General features: G+C 49.1%; 1 protein-coding gene across 3 annotated transcripts in view; it reads left to right on the forward strand.

Annotated features, from left to right (window-relative positions):
* The window catches only part of LOC138447680 (adhesion G protein-coupled receptor E1-like), a 908650-nt gene that overhangs the window by 428607 nt on the left and 452481 nt on the right, over window positions 1–27562 (forward strand). For all 3 annotated transcript variants that reach the window (XM_069603943.1, XM_069603945.1, XM_069603944.1), the window contains one exon: window positions 14837–14983. In XM_069603943.1, the coding sequence (XP_069460044.1) occupies window positions 14837–14983 (147 nt within the window). The remainder of the gene's footprint in view (window positions 1–14836; window positions 14984–27562) is intronic.

Genomic DNA, 27562 nt, shown 5'->3' on the forward strand with positions numbered 1-27562 from the left:
TCCATGGAGCCTTGGTGAAGGTTTGCTGGTGAACACGGTTCCCTCGTAGCTCGGGAAGAGTTCCCCTAGCCAATTCCTCCCTTGGATCAGTCTTCAACGGCACAACACCTTTAAGATTGTGTTGAAGGAAAGAAGCAGCAATTCTTGTTCCGACTCGGCTTCGAGAGTAAGCATCAAGTTTCGACTTCAGCTTCTAAATAATTTCCATCACTGAGAGGTCCCCACTGTTTGGTCTCTCATTCACTCTGCTGGGTCACACTCAGACAACCAATCCTTCAGAAGGGCATTCATGCAGGTAGGCAGCCAATCAGGCTCACAGTGCATTCAGGAAATTCTTCTCCATACAAACACTCACAACAAGGAATGTGGATTGGGACAAGTACCCAGCCATTCAGCACTCCACACTGCATTCGTACCAGTTTCAGGTAGGGCTGTGGTCCCACCCCAAGGGCGTACCCACTACATATAGTCATTGGGAAGGCACCAGCCAGTCTTGCCAGGGCTTCCTCACAATACCATATATGGAACTTCCACCCAACAGCCATTCAGAGGAAGGGACAGGGTCAGGGCTTCTCAGGACTTTGGGAAAACAAGGTAACAGGCAATAGAAAACAAGAGGCCACAGGGGCCATCTTTTCTTCTATCAGGAATAAACTAATTCCAATGGCAGGGCCTATGGTATCCCAAAATGGAGGAAACTCAGAACACCTGTCAAATTCAGCATGGAGCTGTCTCCAGCCCATGCCCTGCTCTGTGGGCCACACACAGGTGCCTAACCAAAAACATACACTAGGGGTACAGGGTTGTACCGCCACCCATGGGCGCCATAAGGGTATCCCAAGGGACTGTTCACCATGACCAAAAAGAGGAAGAGCTGCAATGCCAGGAGTCCTGCATGGACTCCTGTGCAGAAAATAACACAGAACACACATGATAAAAGGAGTACAGGACAAGGACATGGAGGCCCTGTCCCTCCAATGCATTTCCAGCATCACACTACTGTCCTTGGCTGCTACAACAAAGCAGCGCTTGTAAAGTAAGCACAGCCGGTGAGTCGGGGAGACTGTTACCAGACCGGGCTGTGTTAGCACCAAGGTTGCAAGCGGTAACATTGTATAGAGAGAATTGTAGAAGAACAGTGTGTTAAGAATATGCGATGAACGAAGTGAGCAATTAAACAGCAGATGACTGACTGAACTCTTGAAGCCAAGACAGATACCATGATCAGAGTGGTCCGGCACCACGTGTGTGCTCCTTTGAAAGTCTCTGTCTGGTATCCAACTAAAAGATGTTGTTGTAAAAAGGAATTGCAGAATCGAAGGGGTCCTGCAATGGGTCAAGCTAAAGCCTGTGTGCATTCGAAAGTCTTTGATAGTTAATACTCATGGAAATTGGTCTGAGCCCGGCTGAGGGAGACTAATTGTATAAAAGGGGATCTGAGCCCAGAAGAGGAGGGTCTGGGGTGGACCGGGAGTCACCAGAGTAAGAATATTCAATTAACATTGTACAAAGGGATCTGAGCCCACCTGAGGGGAATCCGGGGTGAAGTGTGAATCACCTGAATTGAAAGCTTGCAAGAAGTGACAAACTTTTCATTTGTTTTGGTACATCAGTCTGTCTGAATCAAGAGACTTTGATAAGTTAAGAGACTTGGGCAGATCTCTCTTCTGCCTTTGACACTGTCAACCATGCCATCCCGCTCAACCGTCTCCGTGATAACCTGGGTGTAACGCTCACCTGGTTCCCACGGGGGCGCTGGTCTAGTCTGGATTGCTGTGGCCTCTTCTAGCGTGATGCGCAGGACCCGGAACACCGATTGGACAGGACCTCCAAATCGTGCTTGCCTGGCCCGTAGGAATATCCTTCTGCAGATGAGAAAGGGGATTAACAGTCTGCAGAATAGTGTGCTAGCTCCCCCCTTTCCCCCTTCGTTCCTCTCTAACTTCCTCCAAACCCCGGTTTAAGCTCACCTTATGGTTTGGAAGGATGAACTCTCCATCCTGCTTCTGATGCAGGGGCGCGCGTTCGTCCAGTTACTTCACTGGTTTTCAGAATGGCGCTGGCAAAATCCACTTGACTTTCCTGAGCGATGCGCCGTAAGTATGAAAGTTCAAAGTTCAAGTGAGGCCCCCTTTATGTTGTCTTTCTAACCTGTGATCTGTCCTTTATTTCAGGTGCAGAATGAAGGCGATGCGTCAAGGGGTTAAACTGCTGAGGTGAGTAGTGATGAGGGCGATCCCTCTAAATGTCCTTATCATTCCCCAGAAATGTCTCTTGTCCTTTCCCCATAGGGGCCGGGGTACGGTACCTGCCAACGGGGCGGCGCCGACCCGAAATGTGGAAGAAAAGCCGGTAAGTATTATGGCTGTTAATCAGGCTTTCCTTCTGTGCTCCCTCTGCTCACCTTTTGTTTCTTCCTCTCTCCCCTAGGTGCAGAGATGTGGCGTCCGATGCTGACAGCCGCGATGGAGCCGGGAGATGTCTCGAGGACAGGTGAGTGAAGCGTGGCGCTGCAGCGAGCAACGCAATGCTTTTAAATGGAACTCTTTCTTCAGGGATGCTGGCGAGAAGATTCCGGATGCAGGTAAGAAGTTTGAAATAGTCCTTGGTTTTCACCTTTCTCTTCTCTTCCTTCCTTGCAGGTCTTCCAGGTTCGAGGCGGGCGTGGCTGGAATCCAGGAGCAGGAGCAGACACGGTGAGCATTAAGCTGCAGGAAGCAGAACAACGCGAAGCATGAGCTGCTGTCTGGGCGTGGCTTAAATAGCCTCCAAAGAAGTCCCAGGTATGTATCCTTCCCCAACTAGGTATGTATCCTTCCCTGGCCACGCCCGAGTGAAAAAATAGTCCCTATGAAAAAATAGTCCCTTTCAGGTCTCAGGGAGGCCTGAAGCGTGCAGCATGGTCTGCATCAGGTAAGTGCACAAAACACCTCCCTTTATGAGCCTGGTGCCTATGGCGCCAGGACTGATGTCCAACATGAGCCTGGCACCAAAGGCGCCAGGACTGAATCCAAAGAGCCCCTATAAGGGGCCGCTGGGCTTTTACCCGAGGGCATGATGCCTGCTTCCGGGGGTGCTGGGCCTGGCCTGGTGCTCCGGGGGTAGGCATCATGACACTGGGTATCACTGGTCAGGCTCTGGCATGGCTGACCTCTTTCCTCTCCAATCGACCCTCCCAGGTCCAACTCGGGTCCTTCCTCTCTGACATCTTTTTCTCCACCTGTGGTGTCCCCCAGGGATCAAATCTCTCCCCCTGGCTGTTCAACCAGTATCTGGCACTCCTTGCCCACTGCATCGCCGCTCTCTGCCCCAACTTTCAGTGCTGTGCGGATGATACCCAGCTCATTTTCAGGCTAACCTCGGCCTCCTCCTCTCCCTCCCTCATCTCTGACTGTCTGTCTGTCTGCTATCCAGGAATGGTGTGCCGCCAATGACCTCTGCCTTAATGCCAGTAAGACTGAGATTCTGCTCATCGGCACACCCACTCCTTCCTTCCCTGCAGCTCTCTGGCCGGCCTCTCTTGGCCCTCTTCCTGCTCCTACCTGCAAGGCAAAAAACCTCGGGGTTATCTTCGACTCCACACTCTCCTTCTCTCCTCATATATCTGACGTCTCTAAGAAGTCACACTACCAGCTGCACCTCCTCAGAGGTATTCTTCCCTTCCTCTCCTTCCCCCAGAAGCTCGCTGTCTCCCGAGCCCTGGTTCTCTCAAAGCTGGACTACTGTAACAGCCTCTATCTTAATCTGCCTGCCTCCACACTCCGCCCTCTGCAACTCATCCAGAACAGAACTGCGAGACTTGTCCTTGGCCTCAAGCCCAGGGACCGTATCTCTCCAGGACTGAAATCTCTACACTGGCTCCCAGGGGCTGCGAGGATAAAGTTCAAAACCCTCTGCATTTTCCACAAGACCTTCTGGGGCCTGGGGCCTAAATACCTTCAACTCTCTCTTCCAAAATATCTTCCTTCCCGAGCCCTTCGCTCATCCGTCTCCAACTCCCTCAGGGTCAGCCGCTTCTCGAAGCAACGAGCTGGGGGTAGATCTCTCTCCGCGGCAGGGGCCTCCCTCTGGAACAGCCTTCCTGCCCCCCTGAAACTTGAGGAGAACCACTTCCGGTTCCGGAAGCACCTCAAAACCTTCCTCTTTGCTTCCGCTTTCTCTCTCCCTCTCCCCTGCTAATTCTTCGCTGAAACTGCACTGAATCTGCAACTGGGCCACTCTTACCGACCTCGGTCCTGGGCCCAGCCACTCTCCACTTGCACTGCCTCCCTGGCAACCCCTGCTCTGCGGGACTGTCTCTGTATCCCTACAGCCCCCCCTTCCCAGCACTTGTTCTGCACTTACCTTGCACTTGCCACCAGCTGGCCCTTTTATTTATTTATTCTACTTACCTTGTACTGCACTTCCCCCCTCCCCTTCCCCATGCACCTCACCCTTCCCCCTACCCCTGCACTTGCGCGATCTGAATGACACTTGGCCTAGTAGGATCGTTGTCTGTCTTCCCCTTGTTCCCCCCTCCCTGCCTCGTCGCGCCTTGAAACACTTGTGTATAGGCGCGTTACAAATGCCATATCATATCATATCATAGAAGGGCCAGTTGATAGTGATTGAACTGTATCCTCGTGCCGAGGGAGCTAGAGATTGTGCTACGCTCGAGTGAACTGCCTTGTCACGTGCTGAAAATGTGTGGCAGGGAGGCCAAGACCCTGAGCATCCTGACATATCATTTTTGTGAACACTTCTTTCATTTTCATAAACACTACCCCCACACTTGTATTTAGAGGTATGGATTGGCAATAGTTTTTTTTTAGTATAGGCCCTTTTTATTTGAAAAAGACACCACTAGGACTGCGTTATTATTATTTGATATTATTATTCCATCTAACTGCCTGACAGTTAGATGGAAGTTTTCAAATTGTAGGAAATTCCTCAATATCTTTATTCACACGATAATGTCAGAGGCATGTTTGAGGAGAAATTTTGGAGTGGACTCTTTCATTTCTACACTACACATTTGTCTGGCCCGTTTGGCAGATAAGGGCAAATTTAAGTTGGACAAAAAACATGCTTGCCAAATGATGCCTCCATCGCTCAGGCTAAGAACGTTAAAAGGAAGGATGAGTTAATCCTTCGATTGGTCCCTCTTTCGACACCAGAATACGTGGCTGCTAAGAAACAAATCAAAGCCTGCTACAACTCTACAATCACCCATTGCAGAAGACAAGCCCATGTAGCAGCCAACCAGGCTATATTAAAAACTCTGGGTCAATTCTTGGACACTTCCTGCCAATGCTTCTCAAGCAGGAACCTGAGGTATGGGTGGGTCCTTCATTTGACTCTTTATAAGAGTATCTATCGGGAGGGTATTCTTCCAAATACTTGGAAACAATCCATCATTATTCCCATCCACAAACATGGCGATGTGTCTGAGCAGAAGAACTTCAGACCCATCGCCCTTCTAGATGCATCCAGTAAAATCTTTGCTTCACTTCTGCTTCACTTCTGCTTAGAGACCTCTCTCCCAACATGTAAAGGAACTCAACCTTTTGTCTAAAGACCAGGTGGGATTTCGTTCAGGTATGGGGTCCTCTTTAAACAACACCATTATTTCACATCTCTCTGCAGCTGTAAAAAAGTGGGTGGTGGGCCCTGCTTAGATGGCCTCCATATAAATGTCCAGTGCCTCTGATACGGTTAATCGGGAGATCCTCTGGAGCAAACCTATAGAGTGGAAAGTCCCACTTAAAATGGTAAAGATTCTGGCATGGTTGCATAGTGAATCATCTTTAAGGGTCAGGTTGACGAGGGCAGGTGGCAACTTCTGCCCCGGTCCTTACCTTTGTCGGGCTCAGGCAGGGATGTGTGGTTGCGCCAACCCTATGTCTCGGACATAGCAGCCTTGTGGGAGGAGGGAAATACAAATCCGGTAGTAAAGATGGGCAAACTATTTCTAAACTGGTTGGCCTTTGCCGATGACATCATTCTTTTTGATAAGACCCCAATCGGCCTCCACAGGAAATTGACCTTATCCTATAACTATTGCTGTTCAAAATAATTTGAAAATTAATGGGCAAAAATCCAAGGTCGTCAATTTTTCCACCCAAAAACGTCCTCAAACTTACAGCTGGAAGGTGGGAGACAGTACTTGGAAAGGGTGTCATCAATCAGGTATCTGGGATTCAATCTTGCAAATAACTTCTCTAGGGGTGCTTGGAGAAACCTTTTCAGAATGGTGGATAAACCTTTTCAGAGGGGGATTCAGTACTTTATTGCCCAAAATGAAACAAATATACTCACAACTATGTTGCTACTCATTGGTACCCTTGTTCAGGTTCTACCTTCAGAACATTGAGCCCGTAGTTCTATATGGCCTTTGTGTAGTCCCCTCCGACCTGGGGGCACCACTCAGTACACTCAAGGGGGTTCTCTAGAAGAGAGTTCTGGGCCTGAACAATTCTGTGCCCAATGCTGTCGTCAGCCATGAGCCGGGGCTCATTTCTCTGGCGGCCAGAGCCTTATGGAGAAAGTTGGCTGAATATGCTAAAATGCTAAATCCCCCTCTCAACTCCTTGTACCAAACCTTGGGTGAGCCATCTTTAACACAATCGGCTTCTACCCTGACACAGTATAGGACTACTATGTGTGAGATACTTAATAAGATTGGGTCAACTTCTGAAGAGTTAATGGCGGTGCCTGGGGTCATAAAGCACAAACTATTTACAGCTGATTGGGCTGAAACCTCTGACCTACAGGGAAATGATTCCCTGTATGGGGCATATGCAAAGTTTAGAAGGAAGCGGTCCAAGTGTCTGATGTACATGTCCCTTTTTCCTGCCCCGGGGCGTATATTTGCTCTTTCGCTTGAATCAGTTTGTGACATTGCAAGGGAGGTCAAAGTGGGACAAGTCAGTAACAAACACCAATTGTAGATTTTGTAAGACCGCCACAGTAGAAACCCTTAAACCTATTGTCCGGACTTGTCCCATGTTTGGGGAACCGCGGCTGCACTATTTGGGTGCAGCGTTATTGACTGACATGTTCTGGGTCAGGCTCTTGTGAGGAAATGCAGTGAAACTGATCCTGGCATTCCATGCTTTTTTATGTGTTTTTTGGGGGGAAATAGAAGCATATAAAAAAATGTGGTTCACGGATGAATTTAATGAATAGTTTGCTGTATTTTGATGAAATGTTATGAAATGTTATTAATGTTTTTTTGTACCAATGTTTTTCCTTTTACCTGCTTGCATGGTTCTTTTTGTATACTGTGTTTTCTCTCTTGTGTAAAGCTTACTTTTGTAGGCTAAAGGAGAAGCTTATTCTGTCATGAACGTAAGTAAGGTCAGAGAGTTGCAAAGTAGTGCTCTGTATATGAGTAACCACAAGACAAAGCACGTCGCAGTTAACTAACCTAGGACAGACACAACTATAAACCAAGAGAAACACCTTCAAGATGTTACTTGTTTAATTTAAGAGCGTACAGAAAAGTGTCTTTAACTCCTAAGGATCCATACTGTTGTGGTGTACTGTGCGGCCCTGCAATGTTCCGTGAGCCCCCACCCTCCACAGACTCACTCAGGACACGTCTGGCCCTTTATTTAAGGGCACGCAGCGGAGTGCAAGGTCACTCTGCCGCGTGCTGAAACCCTTAAAGGGGCAACACCACAGTCCTCCTTTTTCATGAGGACAAACAATAAACAATATAACAATGCTAATACTATAACACAACACCCACAACAAATCAGATGACACCTGGACCCCTTTAATCACAGCCACCCGGGTTCCCTTTACCACTGGCGCACCCCACCGGGCCGCTCGTACTCACTGTTCAAAAATGTAGTTACTGAGGTGAACAGGTGTCCCTCGCCCTGTCCTCAGGGGGTACCTCCTGCTCGCCTCCTGGAGAGGGTATCCCTCATTGGCCGTCACACTGACTGGAGAGCAGGGAAGAGGTGCCACACCCTGCCCTCACCTGGAACCTGCGTGATGTCCTTATCTGGGGGCACCTGTGCCCGAGGTTTCCCAGGTGTTTTAAAGAAACGTACGTTTCGGGTGACAGATGGCTTGCCATCGGAGGCTGACACCATGGACCCTTTGACAGCCACGACATCCAATGGCTCAGGCTCGTAAATTAGTGATAACTTCCCGTGTGGGTGCCTGTTTCTGATAAGCACCAGGCATGAGTTGCTGAGGTCTGAGACCTCTCCTCTGATTTTCCTGTTCAGTCCTTACCCTGCTGTCACGTTCCACCTGTTGATCATCAATGACCACAGGCTCCTTGTCCCCGACCTTGGGTATCAGTCCTCTCGGGCATCATTTGAATAGGGCTTCCGCCGGGGCCACTCCTGTAGATGTGTGTGGGGTGGTCCGGTACACATGCAGAAACTGGTACAGCGCCCTTCCCAGGCACCGGTCTTGCCCCTGTGCGATGCGGAACACTTTGTTGAGGGGTCGCATCAGTCTCTCCGCCTCCCCGTTTGCCCTAGGCCACAGCCGGGTAACCTTCCTGTGATGAACCCCATAGTCCTCCATCAGGGCTGTAAACCACTCACCCTGAAATGGCACCCCATTGTCCAAACGCAGAACCTTGGGGAGTCCATGAGCCGGGAAGATCTTTTGCATGGCCAACACCACATTCTCAAAGGCCACCGACTCAATGAACTCGACTTCAGGGTATCTGGACCATTCGTCTACCACCACCAAGAAGTGGGTGTCCTGTGTCGTGGAGCCAAAGTCTGCATGCAGCACTTCCCATGGCTGCGTGCCTCGGGGCATGACTTCGATGGAAGGCTCTCTCTGCGCTGGAGATGCCGCCTGGCACCATATACACAACGCCACAAACTCCTCCACACGTTTCTCCAGCTCGGGAAACCACACCTTTAGGCGCAGACGGGCTTTCATCTTGGCAGCCCCTTGATGACCTTGGTGGGCCAACCCAATGACCTCCTGGACCTTCACCTGAGGGACTACGATCCGGTCACACCTGAGTAGGAGGCCAGACCCAGAAAATGACAGTTCATCTCTCACCTTCCACAACTGTTCAAGCACCACCTTCGCCTCCTGTGTTCGCATCGCCAGTGAATACAGCACAGCCTTCCAGGATCCCTGCTGCTTCGCCGCCTTCAGGATGCGAAAACACTCGTCCTCGGCTCCAGTCTCTGGGGTGGCGAGACAGGTAGTCAGCCGCATTGTTGGTGCCCGGCCGATAGACCAGCGAGACACCGTACTCGAGTAGCTCCAACATCCACCGTTCAATCCTCACCGGTGGTTTCGAGGATGAGCCTGCCAAGATGGGCAGTAAAGGCTTGTGGTCGGTCATTACGGTCACAAGTCGACCCAGAATATAAAACCGCAAGTGCCTGCAACCCCATAGAACAGCCAAGGTCTCCCGCTTGATCGGGAGTAACGTTGCTCAGTCTCGGACAGCGCCTTGCTGGCATATGCCACTGGCCTGGCACTTGAAACGGCACCGACCTGTATCAACACCGCCCCCAGACCAAACGGGCTGGTGTCCACTACGAACTCCGACTGGAGGGCGGGTTTGAAGAACGCCATGGTGTCCTCTGCCGTGAGGGTGCTTTTGATGTCTTCAAAAGCCGCATGTTCTAGCGGACCTCATTGCCACGCAGTCTACTTCTTTGTGAGGGCTCGCAGGGGCTCTGACCGAGAGGCCAAGTTCTTTATGAAACGCCCACAGTATGTCACCATGCCCAAGAAACTCTGTACCCCCGACACATTCTCCGGTGGACGAGCATCCTTGATGTCTTTGACCTTGCGGGGGTCATGTGACACACCTCCCTCCTTGAACATGAACCCGAATAATTCGACAGTAGGCTTCACATTTTTCACGGTATAGCATCAGACCAAGGGACTGAAGATGTTTAAAAGTCTTAATACTGAATATAATAGTGATAATACTGAAATCTTCTCCCCTTTTCTCTGCCGTATGACAAATGCTTCCTTCAGGGACCGGAAGGTACCGACAGAAATCAAAACAGTCACAGTCACCCCCCTAGTCAAGAAACCAGGATTAGATCAACAAGACCCTGCCAACCTTAGACCCATTACTAATTGCAACTTTCTACTGAAGGTCCTTGACAAAATAGCGACCAGGCAACTACAAGATTATGTAGATCATCACAGCTTGTTACACCCCCAACAATCGGGCTTTAGAAGTGCCCACAGCACTGAGTCAGCATTGCTGGACTTACAGACAGAAATGTTGAGCATCCTGGACAGAGGTAAAACAGGGCTGTTAATCCTCTTGGACCTCTCGGCGGCATTCGATTTGTTAGATCACGGAAAGCTCCGAGAGGCCCTAGGCGCAGCTGGTAACTGCTCCCATGATGCAATAGATTGGGTGTCTTCATTTTTAGATGACAGGAACTCAAAAATCAATTGGGCAGGTCATTCCACCTCACCCAAACCTGTAGATTGCGGCGTCCCCCAGGGAGCCAGTTTCTCACCCTTGCTCTTCAACTTATATATCCGCTGCCTTTGTACTCTTTTATCTCAGCTCGGAATTTTTTTCACCAACTTCGCTGACGATACACAGCTCATTCTAGAGCTGAGCGGAGACCATCACGCAGATAACGAGAAGCTATCGGCTATTTACGACATCATCGAAAACTGGATGATTGCACACTGGATGTGTCTTAATAGCTCCAAAACGGAACTCATGACCTTCGGAAGCGCTAAAGCCTTAAACAATCTTGGTTCGGATTACTCCACATTCACTATAAAAGATTCTACCATTAAGGTATCTAATAAGGTTAAAACACTAGGTATTTACTTACAATCCTCCTTAGGCGCAGAAGCCCAAACCGCTTATTTAAAGCGAAACTGTCAATACTACCAAAGGCTTCTATGTCAGATAAGACCTTTTCTTAATACCAAGAACAGCACCACGATAGGGAGAGCCACCATACTATCCCGCTTAGATTATGGGAACGCGTTAATGCTCGGCGCCAGCAACAACTGCCTGAAACAATGTCAGATTATCCAGAATAATGCTGTTAGGTCCATCACTAATAAATCCAAACGTGAACACATCACCAAGGACAGAAAAGATCTTCATTGGTTGGCTGTAAAGGAACGGATCAAGTTTAAATCACTGATCCTAACCCACCGATGCCTATATGGCACGGCACCTGCATACCTTAAGAATAAATTCAGCTGGTATGAGCCGAGCCGTAGCTTGAGATCTGCAAAACAAGGATTGATCAATCCCAGCCCTCCAGGTAAAGCCACTGGTCTCGGCCGAGCTTTTCCGAACCTGGCGACTTTCCACTGGAACAAACTGCCTTGCAGCCTCAGATTGGAAAACAACCTCCAACGCTTTAGGAAACAATTGAAGACCTTTCTCTTCATATAATTAGACAACCTCCACACCGCTTCTAGTTGCTATCGTTCTGCTTCCTCCCTCTCTATGCTCTCTATGTGTTGTCCCGTTCTTCGTCGTCCTTGTGTCCTTGTCGCGCCCTGATGCTTGCGAGCTTCGGCGCGTTACAAATAAATAAATTAAATTAAATTAAATTAAATTAGGCAGCCTGTGCAGATGTTCTGGTTCTGATTTTGCAAACACCAGGATGTTGTCGCTTATGTTCACAACACTGTCTAAGTCCGCCAGGGCACCACGAATAATGTTTTGAAAAACCTCTGCTGCAGAGGACACCCCAAAACTCAGTCTCTTGTACCGATACAGCCCTCTGTGAGTGGTGAACGTCGTGATGTATCGAGATTCAGGATGCAACACAACCTGGTGGTACCCGGTCTGCGGTCCAATGTTGAAAAGAACCGGGCCCCCTGCAGCTCGGTGATAATCTCATCTATAGTAGGTGTTAAATGCTGCTCTCTCTTGATAGCCTTGTTGGGGAGCTGCATGTCAACACAGATCCTCACTGAGTCCGGTTGCTTCGGTTTTCGTGCAACGACAATGGCGGACACCCACGGGGTCGGGCCTTCAACCTTCTCGATGATATCAAGGTTGACGAGATTGTCCAGTTCTTTATCCACTAACTCCGGCAAGTGGAAAGACACCCTGCGGTGTTTGAGAGCGATGGGTTGCACTGAGTCATCAATATGCAGTCTCACCGGATCTCCTGCCATCTGCCCAATCCCTTGGAATAAACAGGAGTACTTTTCCAGCAATGTTTTGAATGTCTTCCACGTACAATGAGTACGCGAAACTCACAATTCCTAGGACTTCAGCAACGTGTTGGTGCTAACAGGTGTCACATGGAAGCGGGCCCTTATTTTAGAATCACCATGCCCCATGTCTGCCACAAAAGCACCGTCCAGGGAAATTGGCTGGGATCCCCCAAATGTGAAGATGCAGGCCTTGGGAGCAGCCAGTTGCGGGGGGCACTCCATGGCATCGTAGTGTTCCCTAGCCATCACGTTGACCGAGGCAGTGTCCAGTCAAATGGTCGAAAATAAAAGATTGAATGACCATTTGATCGACAGTCAAATGGTCGGAAAAAAAAGGTCGAATTTTTTATTTATTTATATATTTTTTTTAGTTTTGGTTGGTTAAAAAATACTTTTAATAAAGAAAACGGGGGCTGGAGGGGCAAACTCCATTAAAAAAAAAAAATCGACCATTTTTTTCGACCATTTGTCTGTCGATCAAATGGCATTCGATCCTTTGGTTTTCAACCAAATGACTGGTAACCGACCGAGGCCACAGTGTCCACCAGCACCAGGACAGATGATTCGTTCACAGTGACAATGCACCCCAGTTGCCATCTGTTCTTCGATTTGAGGGCCTTGACGCTGGATACAAAGAAAATGTTCTCCTCTTCCTCCTCTTCTAGTTGTGCACCTTCATCAACCTGACCGACCTGGGCAACATTAAGCAGGTGTGATTGGCGAAAGTAGCCAGACCGAACAGGACCCCTTGGCACCATCACGGGTAGGGAGGCCCTGCACACTCGGGCGTAGTGGTCAGCTAGACCACAAGGACCACATGCTTTCCCTGCCGCTGGGCACCCGCATGGTGGGGCAGGTCATACCCGCACTTTAGGCACACCTCCCCATCCTGACCATTGCATCAGGATTGTCCCAGGCACATAGCAGTGACAGCCGCTGGAGACGAGCATAGAAGGTGTCAAGAGTTTCATCATCTTTCTGACGGGTGGAAAGCATCACAAAGCGTTCATAGTCCGCATTTACCAAAGGCAGGAAGTAGTCATGAAGAGCCGTCTTCGCTGCGACGTAGGATGCGTCTGTTAGTTGAAGAGACTCAAAAATCTCATTGACCGCAGGCCCCGCAGAGTACAATAGGGTCGCCAGTTTGCTATCCTCATTGGTCTCCATGGTGGCCCTAAAGTACATGGTGAGGTGATCAATCCACCGCTTCCACCTAGGCCCCAGGCTGGACGGGGGACCAGAGACGCCAAACTCAGGGATTGGCTGCAGAGCCTCCGGTGGTCTCATCTGGGCCATAGCTTGAGGCGCAGGTTGGGGCAGAGGCTGGATCACAGGTGGGGGTGGGATCTGGGGCAGTGGCTGGGCTACCGTCTAGGCCCCAGCTTGATCAGGCTGAACATTCATGGGTTAAGCGCACAAGCATCCCACCTTGGATGATGATGGGGCTGCAACTCACTCTGACAGTCTGCTTCAAGATGAAAAATAGTTGTAGGCCTTCTTGATCTTCAAATTCACCACACCAATCCAAATACAGTTCAGGGTATACCCATGTTCTAGTCTCAAACCAACAGCCAGTAAGAAGCAGTAGAGATCACAGGCAAAAGCAGGAAGTGTCCAAGAATTGACCCAGAGAGGCCTAGGGGACCAACAAAGAAAACAACAGGCCACCCCCAGCACCTCACCTCAACTCGACAAAATGCCCATCAATATCAAAAAATCCAACAATTGATGTGCTGTGCATGCAGAAACAGCTGCCCGCTGTCAGTATTTCCAAGAATTTGACCAGGATAGCGTGTAGAAACCCTTCTGGAGTGCTGCAACCATTCTCGGAATTTGTCACCAAAATGGCTGCCAAACCCGTGGTCCACACCCTCTCCGCGACATGGAACAAGATGTTAAAACACCTAGTTCGAAATGAAAAATTCTCTTCAATATCACCGCCCGACCCGGGCGTGACTCTGATCTTGTCGCCACTGTTCTGGGGCACTGTGCAGCCCCGCAATGTTCTGTGAGCCCCCTCCCTCCACAGACTCACTCAGGACACATCTGCCTAGTTCGGGCTCCCCGGTCACTCTGAGCGGCCGGGATACACCCCATTTATTTCAAGGTACGCAGCGGAGTGCAACGTCACTTTGCCACGTGCTGAAACCCTTAAAGGGGCAACACCACACATACTAGTTACTAGCGCAGGTTGAAGGTTTCCTTCTCTGACCTTACTCAGTTTAGACATTGGCTTGGTCCACAAGAATGTGCTCCATATTACTCCCTTATAAAAAATAAATATATCTCCTATAGTTGCTGCTACTTGCCCTGTGTTCACATGTATAATGTGCAAGCCTGCCCAGGCAAGATATCCTGTCTAAATGGTTACTTGTGCTTCTATTTTCCAGCATATTGGACCTGCACCTTCAGTGTGGTAGAAGTAAAGTTGTCTTCTATCGCAATCATACATGCCAACCCTTCCGATTTAGTCTGGAAACTCCAGATTTTTCAACTAAAAATAGCAATATTTTTTACTGTCTCCCGCCTAAAATAACTATATCGCCAAAGTAATCGTATGGGAAAATTACATTCTCGCGATTTCTTTTGTGAAATCTCCCTCTCAGGGGCTTCAGAATATTAGCATGTCTGCGTAATTGCAAGAAGCTCTAGCTTCAAGTATCTGACATAAATTTCTATTTATTTACAGCACAAGAAAACTGTCCCTCCCCTCCCAACTGTCCGGAGAACTCTGTGTGCAATGAGGATATCGGGGGAAACGTCTGTAAATGCAAACGAGGGTTCGAGAATAAGAAAGGAGGCCATATCTTCAAGCCATTAATGGGTTCATGTGAAGGTAAGGCTCATTCTAAATAATTTCACAAAGATTGTACTTTGAACGTGATAATGAAAATGATTACTGAGACAGAATAATAGAAACAAAAGCTCGAGTCTTGTCTAGTATCAAGGAACAATAAAGCTAGAGCAGAGAACCGCAGGCAGATGTAATTGATATAGCCCAGTCGGCAGAACAGATACTTGGAGTGAAGAGGGCGGGTCTTAATTTAGGAACTGCGTCACCACTGTTAAGTTCCAGCCCTCGGCGTGCGCGCCCGAGGGCTGGCAGGGTTATGCTAGGCCGCACGGCCTGTGGCGCAGCTCCAGCGGGAGCATCAATGAAGCACACGCACACGTGTGGATGGTCTGCCCCGGAACTGCCTCCCGAGCGCGGGCGGGGCTTTTATTAGGCACGCCTGCGTCACCGCGTAGCGGGACGCTGGGCGGAACATAAAATTCCTCCTTTATTATAAAACAAACAAACATAACAATAACTTGCATCAACTGTGAGTTCAAACATCGGTTCACGCTCTTAACCAATAACTGCCCGGCCATTAGTGTCCGTGGTCCAGGTACCTCAAACTACCACACATAGTCATTCAACTTGGCCGGCGGTCTCGTAGCAGATCTCAGACCGTATCGCCCTTCTCGGGGCCTGCACCCCCCCGGCTCCTGATCTGGCTCACCTTCACTGGTCAGGTCCTCGAGGCTAGGGGCCTCCAGCTGTTCCCAGGTTCCATCCATCGCTCCTGTCTCATCCGGGATGGACCTAGGCTCGTTTTCGCTGGGCTGAGCGTCCTCGTCTTCCAGGTGGCACTCACTGTCAGTCCACAGGTTGCGAGGCGCCGCCTTGAACCACGACGAGTTCCTCGTCACTTGACGGTGTCCTCGGGTCACAGTCACCATGGTTCCGTGCCGATCGCTGACGGTCCATGGCAGTTCCTCGTATCTGGTGTCGAGTTTTGATTTGGTGGGGTTTCGTAGCATGACGACTTGGTTCCCCACCTGATGATTGGACTGCCTCGCTCTCCTCTTGCCAATCATGTGGGCGTTGGCACTCCTTCTCCTCATTTCCGTGCGTCCTTCATTGACCTCGTCCGGGGTCCTGCTTGGATGGTGCAGAATCGAGGATCGGATGACGGTGCCGAACATGAGATCCGCCGGCGGTATGCCGGTTGTGCTGTGGGGGGTAACCCGGTAGTTCCTGAGGAACCGGTAGAGGTCGACCTTCCATGGGCTGGCGTTCGCCTTGGATACCCTTAGCACCTTGTTAATGGTTCTCATGAAGCGTTCTGCGTCCCCATTGGCCTGGGGCCATCTCGGCATGATGTGGTGATACTTTATATTAAGGGCCTGCAGATAGTTTTTGAATTCCTCCCCGGTGAACGGTGGCCCATTGTCACTTTTGATGGAGGTTGGTAGTCCATGAGTTGCGAAAAATGTTTCTATGGCTGGAATGACCACTTCCGCTGCTGTGGATTCGACTATTTCAACTTCTGGATATCGGGAGTGGTCATCAACGGCCACCAAAAGGTGGAGGCCTTCTCGTAGCTTGTAGAAGTCAATGTTGATGGCCTCCCACCGAGAGCGGCCGCGTTCCGCCGATAGAATTGGTTCCGGTTCTGGCGGGGCCCCCGTTATCTGACAGGCTAGGCACGTACTAATGAGTGTCTCGACCCGTTCCTCGATCTGGGGAAACCATACCATGTGCCGTATGCGGGCTTTTGTCCTTGCCAGCCCTTGGTGTCCTTCATGCGCTAGGGCCACTATCCTGTCTTGTATTCTGAGGGGGATTACGATGTGGTTTCCTCTTAGTATCAATCCGCCTTCTGTGATCGACAAGTCTTGCCGGACGGTAAACATGCCGGACAGAAACCCTTTTGCTTCCGCTGTTCTGTTGTGTGTGTGTCTCATGAAGGTTTTCCAGTCCCCTGAGATTATGGCATCTTTCACTAGATTGCAACAAGGATCCTTGTTAGTTTCTGCTTCGATGTCTTCAATGCTCACCGCCTTTGGTCTCATTGCGCGAACCACTTGGCATATATGTTCCTCTGTCTCTTCGGCCACTTGGATCTCTTGTTGGGTTGCCGCTCGCGGATGCCTCGAGAGAAAATCTGCGGGGTTTCCACTGCCTGGTTGGTAGATGAGATCAAAGTCGTATTGCTGGAGATGTAGTAGCCATTTGGTGATCCGTGCCGGAGGGTGTGACGACGTTCCCATGAAGATGGGTAGTAGGGGTTTGTGGTCAGTGACTGCTGTGAACCGCCGCCCATATAAGTAAAAATGAAAGTGCCTGCACCCCCACAGCACGGCGATGGCCTCTTTCTCAATGTGGGAGTACCTCAGTTCGGTTTCCGTGAGGGCTCTCGAGGCGTAGGCTATCAGTCTTTTCTCCCCTTCCCTCGTCACCTGCATTAGGATGGCTCCGAGCCCAACGGGGCTTGCATCCACAAACAGTTCTGTGGGCAGCTCGGTGTTGTAATACGCCATTTTGGTGTCGACGGACAGAGATTCTTTGATACTTTCAAACGAGTCTTGGCACTTCTGCCCCCAGTCCCACTTGACGTTTGCTTTCGTCAGTTCCCGTAGTGGCTCAGATAGGGTGGCCAGGTTTCGAATGAACCTCCCGCAGTAGGTTGCCATACCTAGGAAACTGCGTACTTATGTGGGGGTCATCGGTGGGCTTGCCGCCTGAATGTCTGCGACCTTCTGGGGATCAGGGGAGATGCCCGTGCTGCCAAACTTGTAACCAAAGAAGGTGATTTCAGATCTGAGGAACTCGCACTTCTCCCTGTGTATGGTCAGTCCAGCCTCTTGTAGTCTGCCCAGTAGGGTATGAAGCCTCTTGAGGTGCTCCTTCTTGTCGGGGGCGTGAATCAGAATGTCGTCGCTCACGTTGAGGACCCCAGGGATGCCCCTGATGACCTCCTGGATAGTTTGCTGGAATACCTTAGCAGCGGACGAGATCCCGAAGCTCAGGCGTTTGTATCTCCTCAACCCCAAATGCGTCGAGAATGTTGTGATGTAGCGCGAGTCTCTGTGGAGTTTGAGTTGATGATACCCCGCCTTCAAGTCAACTTTCGAGAATACACAAGACCCTGTGAGGTCCGGCACGATTTCGTCATTCGTTGGGGTGATGTGGCGTTCTCGTTTGATGGCAGTGTTAGGGAGACGCATATCAATGTAAATCCGGACTTTTCCGGGCTGTTTAGGCTTTCGCGTGACGACCATCGGGGAGACCCATGGTGTGGGCCCTGTGACCGCCTCTATGATGCCAGCTTCCTCCAGAGCCTTGAGTTCCTGCTCCACTTGTTCTCTCATGTGGAAAGGTGTCCTCCGATGCCGTACGGCTTTCGGCTGTACTGTTTCGTCAATGTGCAGCCTGATGGTTTTGCCCTTAAAGCAGCCTATTCCCTCTTGCAACTTGGGGTATTGACTCAACATTTTCTCCACCTCCTCAGCATCATCGATATGGCAGATGAATTTGACCACTCCCAGGTCTTCTGCTGCGTCCCCACTCAGGAGGCTTTCAATTTCTGCCTTCACGACATAGACTTTCGACCATAGTCTGTTTTCGCCATGCTCCAGCGTGGTGCGGAACCTGCCCATGACTGGTAGGGGCTTCCGGCTGCCGTATGCATAAACAGCGTGTCTATGCTTTTCAGGACTGGTTGAGGCTTTAGAGTCTGGAATATGCTCATGGGCATAACGTTCACCGAAGCGCCGGTGTCAATGGTCATGAGAATGCGCTGGTTTTGGACGGTGACCATGCACCTACGCCTTCGGACAGATTTTCTTTGTGTTTCTTGACCTTGGCTTAATGCGAACACCAGGTATATCTTTCTTCCTTTCCTCTCGTTATCCTTGCCGGGATCCTGCTGCCCTGTCGAGACATCATCCCCTTCTTCCTCCGTGGAAGAGTTGGCCACTGCAACCCTCCTTGCACTGGCTTGCTTCTTTTTCTTGGTCGCGTTCTTTTCTGGAAAGTTCTGTGGGGGCTTCGTGGAGGTGCCCGATGATCTGCAAACCTTTGCATAATGATCCTTCCTGCCGCAGGTGGTGCCTTGTGCAGGACAGTTGCGGCGGCCATGTCGTGGGCCACCACACCAGCCACACTCTGTGGGCCCAGGAATGCGCGGTTGCCACCTGTTCTGGCCATAGCCCCCACTGTATTCATCCCTCGAGGATTGTTTGTTGGTGATCTGGGCCACCATGGCTGTGTTGAGAGCTGGTTGCAATCTGTGCAGTGTGGCCTCCATGTTGGCTGCTCTGGTGTGGGCTAGTTCCCTTTGTCGTCCTAGTTCAAGGATCCGTTTCAGGGGGATGCCTCTCTCGCCAAGTATTAGGCGCCTTCGTTTTTCTGATTTTATGCCGTTAATGATCTGCCTCCTGATCTCCCTCTCAACATTTGTGAACTCGCAGGACATGGCCAATTTTCTCAACCGAGTGTGGTAGGCATCCAGGGTCTCGTCCGCTGCCTGTATGGTGGTGCAGAAAATGAAAGTCTCATAGTCCGGGTTCAGTTGAGGGAGAAAGTGAGCCGTGAGGGCATCTTTTGCGCTTTGGTATGCATCTTGGCCATCGGCAACATTCAAGGAGTTGAAAATTCGCAGTACCTCGTCACCCACACTGTGTAGTAGGTGCGCCTTCATCTTCCTGGCCGACGTTACATCTTTGCACCCCATCGCCATCTCGAATTTCTGGATCCACAGCTGCCATCTGGGTCCACTCGAAGATGGGTCGGTAAAGGGGTCAAAAGGCTGGACCAGTGTCGATGAACCTCCTTGTGTGCGAGGCTGTGGGGACGTCAGCGATAGGTTTGCCGCACTTCTGGACGGCGTGGTGGGCCCAGGGGTGGCCGTACCGGCCGCCATGTCGATGTGTACCTGGTCAGTGCTGGCGTGAGCTCTTCGGGTGGCCACTAGCGCACTGAAGTTGGGCCTTCCCTGGAAGTGCTGTGGTTTCCAACCACTGTGGCGGAAAGTTCAGGTGCTGGTTTTCCCATGTGGTTCCGATGCCACTTCGTGTTGGTGCCCCTAGTGTGGGAGGCCAGATGCCAGATGGCTCCACACTGCCCGGCCGGCACTTAGAGGGCGAGTGATGATGAGAAGCAAAAAAAAAAATGTTTTTTTTGTTTTTTTTGGGGTGGGGTGGGTTACGTGTTCGATCCCTCCCCCCCCCACTGGGTGTCCAAAAATTTCGCCACGATGGCTGCGGGCCATCTAGGCGCCGTGAACGCCGAGCGCGTGTTCATCTTCGTTCCACCTCGTCGCCATTGTTAAGTTCCAGCCCTCGGCGTGCGCGCGCGAGGGCTGGCGGGTTTATGCTAGGCCGCACGGCCTGTGGCGCAGCTCCAGCGGGAGCATCAATGAAGCACACGCACACGTGTGGATGGTCTGCCCCGGAACTGCCTCCCGAGTGCGGGGGCGGGGCTTTTATTAGGCACACCCTGCGTCACCACGTAGCGGGACGCAGGGCGGAACATAACAACCACGTTAGTCAGGACTCAGGAGCCAAATGAATACTAGTAGGTAGAAGAGTCACTATTGAATGTTATGGGTTCTAGCCTTATTCAGAGTGTGCAGTTACGCGGTTCAAAAAATGGACAAAAAATGGACAGAAAACGGCATAAAATGACAGGGTGTTTATTCTAAACTGGTATCATTGACCAACCAAATAGTGAAAGTAAGCCAGCTTGAATGATCTCTAAAGATGCCAAATTTCGCCTCTGAAATATGTAAAATTTTTGTTTGCCTTACACATGTCGATTGTGGATACCCTGCACACATGGCTTTGACAGCGGTGGTTCTTCAGGCCCATGCATCCTCCATGCAGATGCAGGGCATCTAGTTACGGCACTCCCGCCACATTGCCAGCTAGAGTTCTCCATCCCCAACAAAATCATGTGGGTGCACCAGTGTCATGAGAAAGTCTTATTACTGAGCCGTAATCTTAATTGCTCAAATTCCTACTCTTCCTCGTCACAGTACTTCCCTTGTCTCACCAGAAACTTCTCTTTCCCAATCCCTTTCCCTTCAGTCTCTGCCCCTCCTACTTACCCATCAACTTCAGTTTGTATCATACTGTATCTAAGTCATCTCCCTTCCCGATTTGGAGGGAGGAGATGAATGTCAGTACTGTGACAAGGAAGATTAGGACTGACAGTAATAAAGGTTATCAGTAAGTAATCCGACCATTACCTCCACATCCCTCTTCCTCATCCCAGTACCTACCTTTAAGGCTCCCTAAAGCAATATTCATTGGGAAGGGGTACATTGCAAACCATTCTAAATGAGGGGGTTTACAGCACACCCTTCACCATGCTTTATTCAAGTGTACCTCCTGAAAAACTATACTTCCTTTAGTGAGTTCCGGAATTTAGCGCATACACACCAAGCTAAGAGAACCCGCGATCATCCACATTCATTTTGTAATGGCAAAAGAAGATGTTGGGAGTACCCCCAAGTGATGGCTCTGCAGATTTTCTCAAGAGCCCTGGATTTCAAGTCTTTCATGCTGTTAGACATCAAAATCACCTCTTTAGTCCACATGTTGTTAGTCATTTTGGAGACCTTTTTTCCTGCATGACCTGGCCCAAAGGTCAACAGCAAGTTATTAATGTGCCCAAAGGAGTCGGTGTGTCTGAGATATTCCAGGACCACCCTCATCACAACCAATCTCTTTCTTCCTGGGAGGTTGGGTTTGGGGGAAAAAGCTGGGACCACAACCTTCTGGGATGTATGAAATGTGGATACAACCCTGGGGAGAAATTTTAGATTGCACCTGAGGACAATCGTGTCCTGCCTAACTATAAGAAATGCAGGTCCCCAAAGTAGAGTGCCGATGTCCCCTAATCTTGCTGAAGTAATGGCAATGAGGAACATGGCCTTGAGAGTAAGCAGTCATAAATCAGGTGTCTCCAGAGGTACAAAATGTTCTTGTCGCAGCATTTCCGGTACTGTGGGAAGGTCCCAAGCAGGTTTGGAATTGCCCTTTAAGAAATTTCGATAACAAAAGTCTCCCTCAGCAGTCAGGGACCAATGTTCCCTAAGGGCTTGAAATAAAAAATACTACAATGGTGTCGCACCTGAAAAATCATATCTGTAAATCAATTTGAAAAGTAAAAAGAGGCATCAACAGTAGTTCCTCACCATCTAAAGGTAATTCACACATTGGTGGAAGAAGAGACAACATTTATTTGATATTTTGTTATATTTTAACCCAAAAATAGCATCAATATTACATCTAATCATGGAGGATTCTTCAGTGTCTTACAGATGCTTGCAGTTCTCCATTTCTTTACTCATTGCTGCCGTGCGTTTGTCCACTCAGAGAGATGCCTAGCAACCCTCCGCCAAGATCCTCTCCTTGGGGCGCCCATGCCTGGATTTCAGTTTTGTACACAAAAAAGGAGGTGCGGCCTCTCGTACCCTTGGGGACCCCTCCTTACATGGCTCCCGGTTATAGGCCCGGACCTGTCCCAGGAGATCTGACCAAGGCAGTGTTTACCATGGCTATTGGAACCCGAACCGCCAGACCATTCCGCCCCACTGAGGATCCCTGTGGTGTCAGTGATGTGACGTGTTTAGCAGGTGGGGGATCCCACCGAACATCCAATTGATGTGCTGCTTTTGTCTAATACTCTCACCCCATAAGGGAATGGCAGGCATTCTCCAGCTGCCCCTGTACCACAACCTGCAAGGAGAGAATAACCGACGAGGAACCAGGAAAAGGAAAAAAATGGAGGATTATGGGTATGTAGGAGGTGATATGTCCAGGCGAGGGATGGAGCCAGAAGGGAAGAGGCTTGGGAAAGGGACGTTCTTGGAGAGATAACGTCCATCAAAGGTAAGCACTGAGATGAGTAAGAGGGATTCAGAGGTAATTATCCTTTACATTGTTAGATGGCCTTTTATCGTGCCTCAACCTATGCTTACTGGTGCTGGAAAGGGATAAGAAAACCAGTTCTAATCATGAATGATGGTATTATTTAACAACTATAAAAATGTTGATCAAGCCATAATAGTCCCGATTTATAAAAAAGGAGAGCAGCAGGGACTTCCCTATAAATTATTACCCAATCTCACTTATAGACACCTCACCTAAAAATTTGGAAAGTTTATTCTCAAAAATATAATGAACTGTGCTGAAAAGACAAAGAGGTTGAGTACCTATCAGACCGGTTTTTGGAAAAACTCTGGAACCAACATTAATTGTTTGATTTATTCACTCTGTCGAACAAAACTAATGAAGTTTGCTGGCATAGGTCTATACACAGCCAGTTTGGATGTGTCAGCATTCAACAGAGTGGACCATAATAAATTATGCAGGAAACTGGAGGTATGGAAGATGCCCCCGGCTTATTAAATCTTTAAATTCTTCTGCATGCCAATAATAGCCTGCAAGTAAGGCTAAACCCAGAAGGGTCTTTGTCAAAGGAAGTGCAGGTTAATTTAGGATTACCACAGTGGTGCATAGTAACCCCATGCCTATTCAACCTATATAGGTCCGATGTCCAGGAGGCACTGCAGAAACCAAACTCACTTCCTGCCTAGATTTGGCTCTGTAGGTGTGGGGTGGGTGGCTTATTCGAGAGCGAGTAGGTGTCTTGTTTTCTCCATGCTACGAGTTGGTACTTGTTCATGTTCTGACCCTCTGCCTTTGTGTCCTGTGTTCCTAGAGGAGAAGGATGAGGCTGAAACCTTTGTTGGAGGCCCTATTGGATGAAACTTTGAAGCCTATAAAACTACCTCTCTCTAAACACACCGTTCATTGTGGAAGGGACAAGATTACAGCAGGAAAGGAGCCCCGGGAATAAAATCTCCAGGGTATCCATGAGCTCCTCCATTCATTCAATCAGGTGGTCATGAATACCCTGGCTATAATGGATGACTCTATGAGGGACCTTAAGAGATGATTCAAAGAATTTAGTATGGATCATGGTAGCAAAACACAGGTGGAAATACCTGTGTCGGTCAGAGTAAGGATAGGGGAGGAGAGCGTGGATGGGGAGAGAACCAATAGAGGTTGGGTTACAGAACTCTAAATCCACTAACTAGTACCAAGGAGGCATTCAGGTTGATGCAGGAGTGAGGAAACATATCCAGAAAGGGGCACAAGGGCACTCATGGACATTTTTGGAGACTCCAGAGAGTGGAGAAATGGGGTTCTTAAGTTTACCCGCGGAAGCCGCTCGTTGGTAGGAGTAATCATTGGTGTACCAACATTGCCTAAGGGGTGGGTTGAGTCACCAACCTCGCTGATGAACAAGGCCAGTCACTGGAGGAACACGAATCTGATGGACCCAAGTATCAACTCAAGTCACATTCTTATGGTGAGAAAGGTAGGATGGGTTGGCTCCTCAAGGAAATCCGGTGCTGGGGATTGTATTGTGATCTCCTTTGCAGACCCTTGTATGGTAAACCATCTGACCAATTCTAATCTGACCAGAGGCATTAAACCGAATGGCACCAGGCTTGGAAGTAGACTTGTGTCAATGGAATATTTCTATTCGGTTTTAGGGGGCTGTGCACAATCGAATTGAGACCTTTGGGCGAATGCACGAAAGCATCAAGAGGTGAAGGACGAACCCACAAAGGCACATAATAATCCTAATTTCTGCCTGATATTGAATCCTAGGACTGGATCGAGGGCAGTGCAACCATCGAAAGTTGGTTGGGTTTGTTGGCCGATCTCGCTCCTTCCGGCCATCATGAAACTGCTTGAACCTATTGTCACCCCACAGCTCTCTGCCTATCACAAAAGCAACCATCTTCTTCACCACTTCCAGTCTGGCTTTCACCTAGGCATGGGTACTGAGTCGGTTGTAGTCTTGCTTCTTGATGACATTGCTCTGCGTCAGGACCGCTGAGAGACAGGGGCTCTTATTCTCCTTGATCTCTCTGCGGTTTATGATAACGTAGACCATCACCGACTCCTTCGCTGCCTCACGCAGCCGGAATCCTGGCCGTTCCTTTAAGTCGTTCTCATCTTTTCGATCTAACCGAACTCAGACGGTCTCTTTGCCTCCTTTCACTTCTTCTCCCGTTACTTTGAATTGTGGGGTTCCGCAGGGTTCGGTTCTCTCTCTCCTCTTCTCTTTAATTTATATATGCTGGCTCTTTCAAAACTTATCTCCAGTCACGGCATCCACTTCTTTTCTTATGCCGATGACACTCAAATTCTTTTTCGTCTTAATTCCTCATCTACGGATCCCCCCTATAAACTAAAGCACAGTCTTTCTGCTGTTGCTGACTGGATGTCAGAAAACTGGCTTAAACTCAACAGAGACAAAACCGAAGTTTTACTGGTTGGTTCTGTTTGCCCTGAGTCCCCCTGGGCCTCCGAATATTGGCCTTCGTCTCTTGGGCCCTGTCCAGAACCTGCTCCTATGGTTAAATGCCTAGGGATAAAAATGATTTCTTCCGGTTCCAGGTCAGCCCAAGTGTCTGCCATCTTCCAAACAGGCTTTGCTAAACTTAAAGTGTTAAGGAAGGTTCTTCCATTTCTTCCTAACAATGCTCGAGCCAAAGTGGTCACAAATCTCTATTATGGGCTCGATTGACTACTGCAACGGGAGCTACTTAGGCTAGCCTGAATTTTTTTTACATCGTCTCCAGGTCCTCCAAAACTCGGCACCACGTCTGGTTCTAAATGCTCATAGACGGGCAAACTTCCGGGAACTTCTTCTCCAGCTTCACTGGTTCCCGGTAAAAAAGCGTATTGAATTCAAGGCTCTTTGCCTTGTTCACCGTGCCATCTATGGCACTGGAGTGGAATTTCTGCAATCTAAATTGGTTCGGTATAAACCCTGCAGAGATCTCCACGCAGCAAACCTCTCACTTTTCTGCATCCCCCACCACCTACGCTCTTGAGCCCGAGGAAGATAATTCTCGGTCCTATGTCCTCTTTGGAATGATCTCCCATTTGAATTGCAAAATACTGCCCAATTTCTGCTTTTCCGTAAGCGCCTGAAAACGTTCCTGCTTTATCTTTTTCTCTCGAACATCTCACTCTTCTCTCTAACCTAGCGCTTTGGTGCCTTACCGCTCTTGTCCGCGCTGTGTCATGTATCTTTACATTACATTACATGCATTTATGGATCTGAGCACAGCCTTTGACAAGGCCAATAGGCCGAAGTTCTGAGCTGTGATTGAATCTTTGGGCTGCCCAGTTGAGATAATGTGCTTTGGGAAATACACAGCGATAACCCGGTGAGTGTCCAATGTGGACCAGGCGGACAATGCACTCTGTGTATTAAAGCGGGTCTGAGCATCCGTCAGGGTTGTGTCAGGGTTGTGTCTTGGCCCCAATTTTGTTTACATTGTATATCAATGGGCTGCAGGATGCCCTTGTGGAGACCAAGGTGGATTATCCGTGTCTGTGTGGCAGGACATTACCCATTTAAGCCTATGCCGATGACATGGTTTTGATGGCAAGAACCCCCATGGCTTATGCAGTATTTATGAATAACCTGGAGTTGAAGATCAATACCTCCAAATCCACAATGATGGGGTTAGTTGGGGGGGGAAAGCAGGTGAAAATGCGCTCAATGGTCTGTAATGGGACAATCATGCCCAGAGTGAAGGATTTTGACTATCTGGGAGTACTGTTCTCCAAAACAGTCATGGGCTGTGCACACCTAAGAAAGCAATCTTTGAAGATGATGCAACATGCATTTCTGTTTTTTGACCCGATGCCTGGGGCAACCGCTGGATTTGGCTTCAGAGGTGTATGCGAGACAAACTAAAGCTGCAACCTTGTATGGCATACCTCTATGGGTTTATATGAAAGCGCCTGAGTTTGGAAAACACGTTTCTCAAACGTTTACTGGGCCTCCCAAGATCTGCATTGAGTTTAGCAGTGCATAGGGACCTGGGCGTGGGCTTCTTGGAGGATCAGTGGGAGCAGGCTCTGATTTTTTTTCTGGCTTCACCTTTGGACCAATGAACACGCTAGTTTAAGTCACTTTATCATTAAGTCTTTGATAGGTCTCGCTAGTTGGTATAAAATTCCCAGGATCACCTTTATCAAAGACTGCTAAAGTAAGAGTAACGCTTTGGTCCTTTTTCCGCATGGCAGCTTGTTGTCCTTTGGGCAAAAGCATATTATAAGTGTATTTTGACGTCAACATTTGTGGGAAAGAGGGAAAGCCAGGCAATTATTACTAATAATGATAGAGCACATGCTGTTGTCAGCAGGGTCGATAGAATACAGACTTATCCCCTTTTGAGCTCCAAAAAGGGAGATTGTTGGCTGATTACACATGCTAGAATGGATTGCCTACAGTTGAGGGGAAACACAGTTAACTGGAAGGGTTATCTGGATACATCTAGCTGTCCGTTATGTGGGGAGGCCAAGGACGATCTAAAGCATTTAATTATTTTCTGCCCTGCATACAGGGACATTAGAAAGTCCACATTACTACCTGTTATTAGACAGTTGAATTTTCTCTGTTATTGTCCTGCCTTATCTGCGGATTCAGTATATGTTGCTAGTGCCTTTTTATTAAAAGAGCTATGTATAAAAGAAAGGGTGTTTTGGCAGTGTTATGAAGGTATTTATGTTATTCTTGTTGACTGTATAATATTTTGTTTTT

The sequence above is a fragment of the Ambystoma mexicanum genome, chromosome 3q (genome assembly GCF_040938575.1).
Source record: "Ambystoma mexicanum isolate Mex_15411 chromosome 3q, UKY_AmexF1_1, whole genome shotgun sequence".
In the NCBI taxonomy this organism is placed as follows: domain Eukaryota; kingdom Metazoa; phylum Chordata; class Amphibia; order Caudata; family Ambystomatidae; genus Ambystoma; species Ambystoma mexicanum.